Source organism: Sus scrofa, chromosome 1, assembly GCF_054392235.1.
Source record: "Sus scrofa isolate SSC_HxYL_T2T_F1_AM1 chromosome 1, Sscrofa_HxYL_maternal_Yorkshire_Landrace_v2.0, whole genome shotgun sequence".
Taxonomy (NCBI): Eukaryota; Metazoa; Chordata; class Mammalia; order Artiodactyla; family Suidae; genus Sus; species Sus scrofa.
Genome location: NC_139383.1, coordinates 154774263 through 154786388, shown reverse-complemented (window position 1 = coordinate 154786388; position 12126 = coordinate 154774263). Strand labels below are relative to the sequence as shown.

Sequence of the window (12126 nt, the reverse complement as noted above, 5' to 3'; positions counted from 1 at the left end):
CTTTTTTTAAATTTTTTTTTTGGTCTTTTTGCCTTTTCTAGGCCCGCTCCCGCAGCATGTGGAGATTCCCAGGCTAGGGGTCTAATCAGAGCTGTGGCCACTGGCCTACACCACAGCTCACAGCAACGCTGGATCCTCAACCCACTGAGCAAGGCCAGGGATCGAACCCGCAACCTCATGGTTCTTAGTCGGATTCGTTAACCACGACGGGAACTCCTCTAGTCACTTATGATGGAGCATGATGGAGGATAATATGAGAAAAAGAATGTATATTTGAATATGCGACTGGGTCACTTTGCTGTACAGTAGAAAATTGACGGAACACTGTAAACCAGCTATAATGGAAAAAAATAAAAGTCATTTTAAAATAAATAAATCGATAAATAAATAAACCGAGAACAGCTTCTCAGAAAGCTCCAAGAACAGTTATCATTAAAGGTCAAAGCACAGTAACATAAGTTTTTGAGACAGAGGTATTACCGAGACTTTACGAAATCCAGATCTATGCAAACAAAGTGAGTAGTGGGTTGTCATGTCCTCTTAGTAGATTAAGAAGGATGTTTAGAAGATTAAGTAGATTAAGAAGGATGTGCAGACGCACAATACACACTAAAGGGAAGGGGGGGCTTGGGCGCTCCCTTGTGGCTCAGCAGGCTAAGGACCCAGCATTGTCACTGCAGTGGCCTGGGTTACTGCTGTGGCATGGGACCCTGGCTAGGGAACTTCCACATGTCTTGGGGTGTGGCCAAAAAAAAAAAAAAAAAAAAAAAGGCCCAAATGGGCAAAGAAAAATTTTATGTTTAAATTTTTCTCATCTTGGGAATTTCCGTCATGTCACAGCAGAAATGAATCTGACTAGGAACCATGAGGTTGCGGGTTCAATTCCTGGCCTTGCTCAGTAGGTTAAGGATTCAGTGTTGCTGTGAGCTATGGTGTAGGTAGCAGATGTGGCTCGGATCTGGCGTTGAAGTGGCCGTGGCATAGGCTGACAGCTGCAGCTCCAGTTGGACCCCTAGCCTGGGAACCTCCACATGCCGTGGGTGCAGCCCTAAAAAGACAAAAGACCAAAAATAAATAAATTAAATTAAATAAATTTTGCCATAAAAATATGAATTTTATTTCATCAGTACTCTTCTTTTAAGCTCTCTACATGATTTTATATTTTGTTTTTCTCCATCTTCCTCCAACAGAATGTATTCTCCATGAAGGCAGAATTTTTCCCCATTTCTCTTTCTGTTCACGGCCATATCTTCAGTGTCCAGAACATGGTACAAGGGAAGCACTCAATACATATTTGTCAGTGAGGTCCCTGTTCATACCCTTTTCTCTTTGGTTTGTTTATTCATTCATGGATTCATCTGACACATATTCATGGAGTAATCATACAGTGCTGACCACTGCTGAAGGCAGTGGTAGAGGAAAGCTCTCAGGGGATTCTGCCTCAGAAAACTTCCATCTGGATCACTCATTGGGTGCTGGAACCAGCTGGTATTGCAAGCAGCTCTTTGTAGGAAACTGCCCTACGCAGGAAGCCCCATTCCTTGTTACTCTAGCAAAGCCACATTGAAATTAACTTAAAAAATTTTTTATTATAATTGGTTTACAATGTTCTGTCAATTTCTACTGTGCAGCAAAGTGACCCAGTCATACACACATATATATTCTTTTTCTCACATTATCTTCTGTCATGTTCCCTCACAAGTGATTATATATATAGTTCCCTGTGTTATACAGCAAAATCTCATTGCTTATTTACTCCAAATGCAATATGCATCTACTAACCCCAAACTCCTAGTCCATCCCACTCCTGCCCCCTTCTCCTTGGCGATCACAAGTCTGCTTTCCATGTCCATGAGTTTGTTTCTTTTTTCTGTAGATAGATTCATTGTTTTTTGTTTTTTTTTAAATCCTTTTTTTTTCTTTGTCATTTTAGGGCCACACTTGCAGCATATGGAAGGTCTCAGGCTAGGGGGCATATTGGAGCTGTAGCTGCTAGCCTATACCCCTGCCACAGCAATGCCAGATCCCAGCCCAGTCTGGGACCTAGACCACAGGTCACTGCAGCGCTGGTTCCTTAACCAACTGAGCAGGGCCAGAGCTTAAACCCAAGTCCTCGCGCATACTAGTCAGATTCATTAACGCTGAGCCACGATGAACCCAGTAACTAACTTTTAACCAGGCACCAGTATGCTCTACTTATCTCCAGCCCAAGCACACTATTCAATTCTTTTAATCACACAATACTTTGCCTAACTTGTTCAGTAGATCTAAGAAGTAGAAACAAAGTGTAACAACAGATGGCCAGATCTCTTCCCTAGCATCCCCTTCAGTAATCTCTGGAAAACAACCTGTATGAACAAGATAGCATCTAGAGAAAGACCAAAGTAAGTGACATTCCTGCTCTCAGTGAGGAATGTCAAGGACTCTTGACTCCCCCATCTCTGTGATTACTGAGATCACTTTCTTTTTTCCCTTTAAAAGCTTTTGCGGCAGAGCAGAATATTGGGAGGTGGTTTTGGGGAGACACTGAGTCCACTATCTCCCCAGATTGTTGGCATTCTGATTCAAGGTAACTTTCCTTTCTAGTGACATTTGTGAGTATAATTTTGTAAGCACCTGGACCCCCATTTGTTAACATTGTTGGTGCTCAAGGGCTGACTGATAAACTTACAGTAATTTTTCAGTTGTTAAATATAGCCATTACTTTAAATTATACCTCATTATATTAAATTAAGCTATATTAAAACAAAGAAAAACTATATTAAAACAAACTAAACTAAATGGAAAACAAAAGTAAGAAATATCCAAATTCACCACTCCCTAATTACCTGACTACATTTTATTATTCCCTTTTTTTAATTTTTATTTTTAATTGAAGTATAGTTGATTTACAGTGTTTCAGGTGTACAGCAAAGTGTTGTACATATATATGTATTCTTTTTCCTATTCTTTTCCATTATAGGTTATTTCAAAATATTGAATATAGTTCCCTGTGCCTTACGGCAGGGAACAGCATCTCTGCGAACAGCGTTGCTGTTTATCTATTTCTTTGTTCTTGAGGCATCTATTGCATTAGGCAGAGAATAGCATCTCTACTAACAGCGAATCTGTGAACAGCATCTCTGCATCTCAGAGAACAGCTGGCAGATGTCCAGCACTTGCTGAGTCTTCCTTCTTTCTGGCTAAGTAGAGTTCACACCTGTATCTCCTCCCAGGATGCCCCTTCCCTAGACATAGAATGTTCTCCGACCAGCAACCCGCTCACGTTCCAGGCGCCGGGCTCCTCCAGGTGCGAAGAGTCTCATAGACTCTCGGCCAGCTCAGCCTGCCTGGAGGGCAGGATGCCTTTAAGAGGAGAGGGAGGAACGATCGATCACTCGAGCCTCTGCTGGCCGAGTCTGTGGCGGCCGAGCCGCGGGGAGCAGCTGGGAATGCCTGGCGCGTGGAGCGGGTTGGAGGCGCGGGGCAGCTGAGCTGGTGTTATCCGCGCCTCGGGGTGCCCGGACTGCCGGAGGGACAAAGGGGAGGGGGCACAGGGGAGGGAGACAAGAGAGGGGAAAGAAGGAGGGAGAGAGGGAAGGAGCAAGGGGTGAAAGACGGACTGGCGGGCAGTGGAACCCCCGGTGCGCCTCCCAGGTGCGCGGGCGGGCGGTGCTCAGCCCCAGCCTCATGTTCGGGGGCGGGGCTACGGTGGGGCCTTCAAGTGTGTGGCGGAGGCTTGCGACTTGGAGCTTTTCTTCTTGCAGGCCTGTGCTGCCCGAATGGGTAGGCGTTATCTGTCCCAGAAAAAGTTAACAATGCAGTGGTTTTAGAAAAGGAACTGGCATAGTCAGATGTGCCTTTTTAAAAAAAGCGGTTATTTTTAAATTTTAGGAATGTTAGAGCTGGAGTTCCCATCCTGGCGCAGCGGAAACGAATCCGATTAGGAATCATAAGGTTGCTGGTTAGATGCTGGTTAGATCCCTGGCCTTGCTCAATGGATTAAGGATCCGGCGTTGCCACGAGCTGTGCTCGCTGACACAGCTCATATCTGGCGTTGCTGTGGCTATGGCTAGGCCAGCAGCTGTAGCTGCAGTTGGACCCCTAGCCTGGGAACTTAAATATGCCGTGGGCGCGGCCCTTTTAAAAAGCGGAAAAAAAAAAAAAAAAAAAAAAAAAGAACTGGAGTGCCTTTGTAGCGCAGCGGGGTCCAGCGTTGTCACTGCTGCAGCTCAGGTTGCTGCTGTGGCCTGAGTTCCATCCTTGGCTGGGAAACTTCCCTATACCGAGGGCGCGGCCAAAAGCAAAAAACTTATCCCCACAAAGTCCAACGCCATCATTTTATGGTAAGGGACACACTGAGGTGATATGGACATCTGATAGGAGGGTCTTCTGGCCCGGAGTCCACGGTTTTTCCTCATACCAAGTTTGCCATTGCACGTTTTAGAGTTTTTGTTTCCGGTTTTTAGTTGAATTCACAAAAATGTTGTTAACCCGCATGTGTTTTATTTTGTAGGAAGAAGAAATTGACTAAATGAATAACATGAAGTCCAGTAGAATCCCACTTTTTATGATTTCAAGTCAGGAAAGTAAGAGTAAACCATTGTTCTTCCCCAGTGATATGCTGTATTTTACTCCTGGAAACACCCAGCTTCTCTAATACTCATGATGTCAGTGGGGAAATCTGCCAAAAAAAGACCTTGTAGAAGTTTATCAATAAGCAAAACTAAAAAAAATGAGTCTAACTCTATTATTTCATTTTTTAACAATGTACCGCCTGCCAAACTTGCCTGCCCTGTTTGTAGTAAAATGGTGCCAAGATATGACCTAAACAGGCACCTTGATGAAATGTGTGCTGACAATGGTGACATCACTCCAGGGGACCCAGGGCACATTGGCTTAGCAAGTTCAAATGTGTCCACAGTAGATGTAACCAATACTGCTTTAGAAGATGTAATGCCAGAGAAGTCATCACCATCAAAGATGAATTTAACCCCTGGCCAAAGTGACTCAGCAAAAACGGGCATGAAAAAGAAGACCAGCCCCTACTTTAAGAATAATGATGACTTGGTGGGCAGAAATCAAGATGAACTGAGACATCTTAATGTAAAAGTCATCTCTCTGGGAAGCCTGTCATCTAAATTGTCCCGAAGATACATAAAGGCTAAAAGATCAATAGGTAAGAGTGAGGGACTTGCCAATCAGAGTCCCCAGAGTTCCTCATCCTCAGTGGTTAAGAGCCTGGTTGAAAACCATTCAGAGATTGAGGACCAGGGTCAGCTTTTGGAGAATAGTTCTCAAAAGGAAAACATGTTTACCTATGATTCTCTTGAGGAACCACATACTCCTGAAGGCACTAAAGTAATGGAAATTGAAGACCAAAAGCCTACCGAGGAATGCAGATCAAGCCTCACCCTTGCATTTTCAGATAACACTCCTGTGTTAATTTCACCAGATTTAACTCTTGGGAATGCATTAAAGTCTACTTTAGAGGACGGCCTTTCAAAGCCAGAGAGTATCAAAGGAGTAGATGGTAAAGGTGTTGCGAAATGTGGGGCAGGTGATTGTGAAGAGGTGAAAATGACTCTTGTTTCAGAAGCTAAAACACAGATGTCACATTGGGAGGCAAAATCTCCTAGCTCTAAGCACGATGCTTCTAATTGGAGTAACATTCAAGCACTTCCTCTGGAAGACGACAGCAGCTCAAAGAATGAAGTCACACACAGAATTCCTTTGGAGCAGGGGTTAAGCTGCGATGTTTCTAGTGTAACATGTCCAGTACCCTTGGATTATCCTTACTACCTTCGGAATTTCCTCATGGTGCTGAAAGCCGTGTTTGAGAATGAAGATGATGGGATGCTCTTTGATGAACATGAGAAGGGAATTGTGACTACATTTCATCAATTATCAGGTATCTTAAGCCTCTCTGCTTTAGGGGATTGGTTTCCCATTTGCCATACTGATTTGGACTGGGATGTGATGGGCAGTAATCTAATGACCACAAGGAGTCAGTGTAGTTTGAAGGTCCTAGCTGTCGTCATGGGAATCAACCAGCTACAAAGTTCCACAGGAGAAGGATATGCCTGTGAAAGGGACAAGATTTAGTGCCTGGTGATGCTGGTTCCTTTACAAGCTGTACTTTGATTATAATGGAAGCAGCTGTTGCTGTTTGTCCTTTTTTTGTATATTTGATGGTTGTAAAACAACCTTTCCCTGATAGATTGGGGGAAAAATGCACTGTGACTAAGGAAGGTGTACTGTGCATTTATTTTGGGCATGTAATCAAGTTTACTGTTAGTTGTTTTTATCATTTTCCAACACCATTTCCTCAAAAATGAAAATAACAAAATACGGGGAAAAAAACCCCCAAGATGTATTGAAGCGTATTTTTTCCTCCAACAATATTTTAGTTGCCTGGACTCTGCCTTTTAAAATCAGGCTGTGCTGAAAATGGAAACTTTTTTTTTTTTTTTTCCTTTTCTTCATTTTTGGCCACCCTGCGGCATAAGGCGCTCCCGTGCCAGGGATCAGAGTTGCGACTTAAGCCTCAGCTGCAGCAATGCTGGAGCCTTTAACCCACTCTGCCGGGCTGGGGAACAAACTTGTGTCCCAGCGCTCCCAAGGTGCTGGTGATCTTTTTGAGCCACAGTGGGAGCTCCAGGAAATGGAAACTTTCAAGCTAAATTGGTACATTGTTTTTTTGGTCTTTTGGGTTTGTTTTTTCTTTTTGTTTTCTTTTGTAAATTGATATGTTAAAAAATATGCCTTAGTTCCTTGGCCCAGGGCAGTGGCTATAAGCTGATAGCACTGGTTTAGAGTAAGAGCTCCCCTGTTGGCTCCTCATGCAAAGGGTCTTGATGGCTCTGAGTCCCTCCCCCAGTAAGAAAAGCTCACTTGGGGCCCTCCTGACCTCTAGTAATAGGAGCAGTTCTGACTCCTCAGTAGAGTTAAAAAAAAAAAATCCTGTTTTTTTTTTTCTTTTTTCTTTTTAGGGCCACACTTGTGGCATATGGAAGTTCCCAGGCTAGAGGTTGAATCAGCTACAGCTGCTGGCCTATGCCAAGACCATGGCAACACCAGATCCTTAATCCACTGACTGAGCCCAGGGATGGGACCCACATGCTCACAGATACTAGTCGGTTTGTAACCTGCTGAGCCACAATGGGAAGTCCCTGAATTTTTTTTATTTTGTCTTCTTTGTCTTTTTAGGGCTGCACCCGCGGCATATGGAGGTTCCCAGGCTAGGGGTCTAATCAGAGCTATAGCTGCTGGCCTATGCCACAGCCACAGCAACGCCAGATCCGAGCTGTATCTTAGACCTACACCTCAGCGCACGGCAATGTTGGATCCTTAACCCACTGAGCGAGGCCAGGGATAGAACACGCAACCTCTGGTTCCTAGACAGATTTGTTTCTGCTGCGCCATGGGAGGAATTCCTGAATTTTTTTTTAATATGTTAAAAATAATGTTCTAGTGAAGAGTTTTTGTTTTACACTCATCAGAGGAAATATGGCTCTGTTTGTGTTACTTTTAAACACATGGGTGACACTGTGCACAGTTTTATGAAGTGTCCATACAGTGTCCATCTCTACTTGGCCTCCCCTGGACACAGGCGTGAATGACACTCCATTGACTTTCATGTCCTGGGTGGTCATAGATCTTTGTTTGGGTGCTGGTTGCACTCTTGTAAGCATTTGCTTTAATAGTTGGTGGCACTTTGCTTCTGTTTGAGTGAGAAATATGAACAGTTTCCTGGCATAAGTTCTGCAGATTGTTGTGGGTTGCTCTCCATGCAGAATCGTTTACAGTGTCTATGTATGAAAATAACTACTGCAAATTGATTTGCCTCTTTAAAGAAAAAGGGAAGTAAATGTTGAAGTTTTAAAAAGTAAAAATATTCTGGAGTTCCCTGGTGGTGCAGTGGGTTAAGGATCTAGTGTTGCCACAGCTGGGAGCTTCCATATGCCTTGGGTGTGGCCATTTAAAAAAAAGAAAAGAGGAGTGCCCATGGTGGCTCAGTGGTTAATGAATCCGACTAGGAACCATGAGGTTGCAGGTTTGATCCCTGGCCTTGTTCAGTGGGTTAAGGATCCGGCGTTGCCGTGGTGTAGGTTGTAGACGTGGATCGGATCCCGCGTTGCTGTGGCTCTGGTGTAGGCCAGAGGCTACAGCTCCGATTCGACCCCTAGCCTGGGAATCTCCATATGCCGCAGAAGCAGCCCTAGAAATGTCAAAAAGACCAAAAAAAAAAAAAAAAAAAGGGAAGAAAAAAGTAAAGGGGAGTTCCCGCTGTAGCATATTGAATTAATGATCTGGCTTGTCTCTGTGGAGGTGGTGATTGGACCTCACCCCCCCATCCAGGGCAGTAGGTTAAGGAGCCAGCATTGCTGCAGCTATGGTCACAGCTGGGGCCCAGATTCAACCGCTGGCCTGGGAACTGCCATGTGCCTCAGGTGTGGCCAAAAAATGAATAAATGAAAGTAAAAATAAAAAAGTAAATGATATCGTATGTTGTTTTTGAGATGGAATAGAATATTTTTCACTGTTTTTCTTAACTTTATTGCAGCTAGTGGTCAGAAGCTATATGTAAGACTTTTTCAACGTAAATTTGGCTGGATTAAGATGAATAAATTGGAATATGAAGAGATTGCCTCTGACTTAACTCCTGTGGTTGGAGAGTTGACACAAGCCGGCTTTCTGCAGACGGGTATGGTTAGTCAAAAGGAATGTAAAGTGAAAACAGGACGTGAGGAATTGAGTTTCTGCATAATGAGGATGATATTAGTATGGTGGTGTCTCCTGATTGGTGCCTGATAAATAGTAATTGGGTGCTTTTTGTTTCATATTTCAAACTGAGTTTTTAATCTTCTTAGGACTGCAAATTACTCACAGTATGTTGAAGCCATTCTCAGCCTGGGTTAAGACTCCTAGGATAATGAAAGGTCATCCGCTGCTGTTTCCTTGCCGGTCTCAGGTTTAGGCCCATGGAGTCATTAGGTACAGATGGGTAGCTGGATCAATGGAAGAAACATCCCTCCAGCTCCCCTGCCAGCAAGACCTTCACTCACCTGACCCAGATTCCTCATCTTTATGATGGAACGAACGAAGCTGGTTTCTTTGAATTTAGCATCACGTCAAATCTTTATTGACACCCACATGCCCACACAGACAGCTCCTATAATCATTAGGTTGATAGTCTCAATAATTGCTTAATTGATTGAGGCCTGTGTGAGTATGAGGTAACCCTGGTTGTCTCTTAGCATTCATTAAGTACCTACTTTATTGAGTATAGGGTTGTACTGGAAGTGTGGGAATAAGGAGGAAGAGAGATGTGAGTCCTGGGTTCAGGTTGCTGACAGTTTAGATGAAATGAGGGAATCAAGCCAGAGCCAGATGGTTTCTGTGCAGCAGAGTTTGTAGTGGAGAGCGCCAAGTCAGTGCGGTTAAAGTGGAGATGGGGAAGGCCAGGGGAGTCTGGAGGCTCTGGGGATTTGAATGGTTGTGAGCAGGGCCCAGGGTTTCCTCATGTCAGGGCCATCAGTGTCACTGGGCACTTGTATCCCAACCTGACTCGGAAGATCAGGTTCAGATTCTAGAAGCCTAAGGATGTAACAGGCATGCTGGGTGAGCCTTGGCTTACTTTTGAGTGACCTGTCATCACCAAGGCCAGAAGCCCCATGGCCCACCATGGCCCCGGTCCAGTCCAGGTCCTGCCCACACAGCCTCGTGGGGGTAGTTCGGGCTGTCTCCTTTACTCTGCTGTGGCCACGCTGCTCCCATGGGTGTCCTTGCAGAGTGCAGCCCTCTTTCAGAGCCTTGTGCTTGCTGCCACTAGGCTCACCCCCTCATTTCATCCAGCTCTGCTCCTTGTTGCCTTGGCAGAGATTTGACCACCTTGTCAGCCAGCTCCCTGCCACATCCAGGTTGCCTTACCCAGCTCTGTTTTTCTTTTTCTAGTTCATTTTTCCTCCTTTGTTTTATTTATGCTTTCATCAATTGTATTGACTTATAGTTGATTTACAGTGTTGTGTTAATTTTTACTGTATAGCAAAGTGACTCAGTTATACAAATATATTCTTTTTCATAGCCTTTTCCATTATAGTTTATCCCAGGATATAGAGTAGAGTTCCTGTGCTATGCAGTAGGATCTTCTTGTTTATCCATCCTGTATGTAATAGTTTGCATCTACTAACCCCAATCTCCCATCCTATCCCTCCCCAACCTCCTCCCCCTTTGGCAACCACAAGTCTTTCTCTACGTCTCTGAGTTTGTTTCTGTTTCATAGATTCATTTGTGTCATATTTTAGATTCCACATTTCTTTTTCTGACTTACTTCACTTAGTATGAGAATCTCTAGGTCCATCCATGTTACTGTCAGCCCTTCTTTTCCTTTGTAGCAGTTATCACCCCTGACAGATACTTGTTTTGCTAGGAGGTAAGCTCCCTGTGGGCATGTAGTGTGCCCTGGGCTGTGGTGCTACTTGTCAGGCAGTGTCCACCCTGTGAGGACTTGCTGCCTGGACGAAGAAGGCCCTGCCCTAAGCTGTGGATGCCCTGAAGGAGAGACCAGCCGGCTCTGATTCAGCTGCGTCCTGGGCATTGCTTGCTATCTGGGACCTCTAGTAGTGTGACAGACACATATATGTCCAGTGAGTGACCCCAGGAAAGGGAGGGTTCCTAGCCTGAGGCATGTGGGGCGCGAGGACCTGAGCAGAAGCAGGTGACTCTGCCTTGCTTTGGAGAGGCCCAGCTGGAGCTTTTGTAAGGAGTGACTGTGCCAGTGAGCTTTGACGGAGGACGCCCAAACCAACATGGCTGTCCATGTGGGTCTTCCTTTTCTTCAGATTTTCCTGTACTTTTTAGTGAGAAGTCCTGTTGTTATATAACGTCTATGAAGTAACTATTTTCCATATTTTTCAATAGTTTGTTTGGCAAATGAAAATTTCCGTAGTAGCATTTCATTCTGTTTACCTGTAAGCTTTCTCCTTAAAGTAAGTCAAACTAGCAAATAGTAAGTTTATTTAAAACTACTTACAACTTTTTTCTTTTTTAAAATATTTCAGAATCTGAGTTGCAAGAACTCTCAGAAGTGTTTGAGCTACTTTCTGCTCCAGAACTAAAAACCCTGGCAAAGACCTTCCACTTGGTGAATCCCCATGGACAGAAACAGCAGCTGGTGGACGCTCTTCTCAAGCTGGCCAAACAGCCGTCAGTCTGTACTTGGGGCAAGAACCAGCCTGGCATTGGTGCAGTGATTTTAAAAAGGTTTGGGGTTATTGTTACAGTAAAAACATTTAAAATGTTGATAGCAGGTATTAACTTCTTTTGATGGATGGTATGTATTTTCAGGTTGTAATTGGTTTTTTTTTTTTTTCAATTGCAGTTAGATTGAGAAGGCAGAGAACCTTAATTATCAAGACTGGGTTCTTTCTTGGTTTATTATTCCTAATTCCTGTAATACCATACTGCTTTCTAGGACTAGGAGAAATCAGGAGGCAGCAGAATAGAGATATTAGGCCCTTGGCAAATTCTGGTATTTTATTCAAGAGAAATGCAGTTTTAATTGTTATTCTTAGACAGTTTAAGCATAAACTAATCATTCAGGTTTTTATTTTAGTAAACTCTTCATTGAAACATAATCCGTCAGTATTAACATAAACATAAAAATTTACCAAAAACTGTGGGTGGTTTCTTATGTCCCCATAAAAGCTCCTGAGCTGTTCCAGATTGGGGAAGACTGTAAAAACTTTTAGAGTTTATTTCTTCCTCCCTGTTATGTGTAAAATATAACTTTATCAGCTTTAGTCTGGGAATCCACTTTCTGGAGTTATTGAGGAAGAAATAATACTTTTGAAAATATTTTAAAACAATGTTAATTTGTTTTGTGTAATAAGTGTGTGTGTGGAGTTCCCGTCATGGCACAGTGGAAACGAATCCGATTAGGAACCATGAGGTTGCGGGTTCAATCCCTGGCCTTGCTCAGTGGGTTAGGGATCCGGCATTGCCGTGAGCTGTGGTGTAGTTTGCAGATGTGGCTGGGATCCCGCGTTGTTGTGGCTCTGGCTTAGGCTGGTGGCTACAGCTCCGATTAGACCCCTAGCCTGGGAACCTCCATATGCTGTGAGTGCGGCCCTAAAAAGGACAAAA

General features: G+C 43.9%; 1 protein-coding gene across 38 annotated transcripts in view; it reads left to right on the top strand.

Moving 5' to 3' along the window:
* Window positions 1-3444: 3444 nt before the first annotated feature.
* The window catches only part of FAN1 (FANCD2 and FANCI associated nuclease 1), a 48130-nt gene continuing 39448 nt past the window's right edge, over window positions 3445-12126 (top strand). For 15 of the 38 annotated variants that reach the window (XR_014815430.1, XR_014815517.1, XM_084976416.1 and 12 more), the window contains exons 1-4: window positions 3445-3636; window positions 4496-5890; window positions 8546-8686; window positions 11043-11244. Coding sequence is in view for 24 of the 38 variants with exons in the window: in XM_084976416.1 (XP_084832542.1) it covers window positions 4645-5890; window positions 8546-8686; window positions 11043-11244 (1589 nt within the window). In the remaining 14 variants the exon portion in view is untranslated. Of the gene's footprint in view, window positions 3766-3873; window positions 4326-4495; window positions 5891-8545; window positions 8687-11042; window positions 11245-12126 lie in introns of those variants that run through there. The other 23 variants (XM_084976381.1, XM_084976421.1, XM_013993246.3 and 20 more) reach the window with 5 other exon arrangements.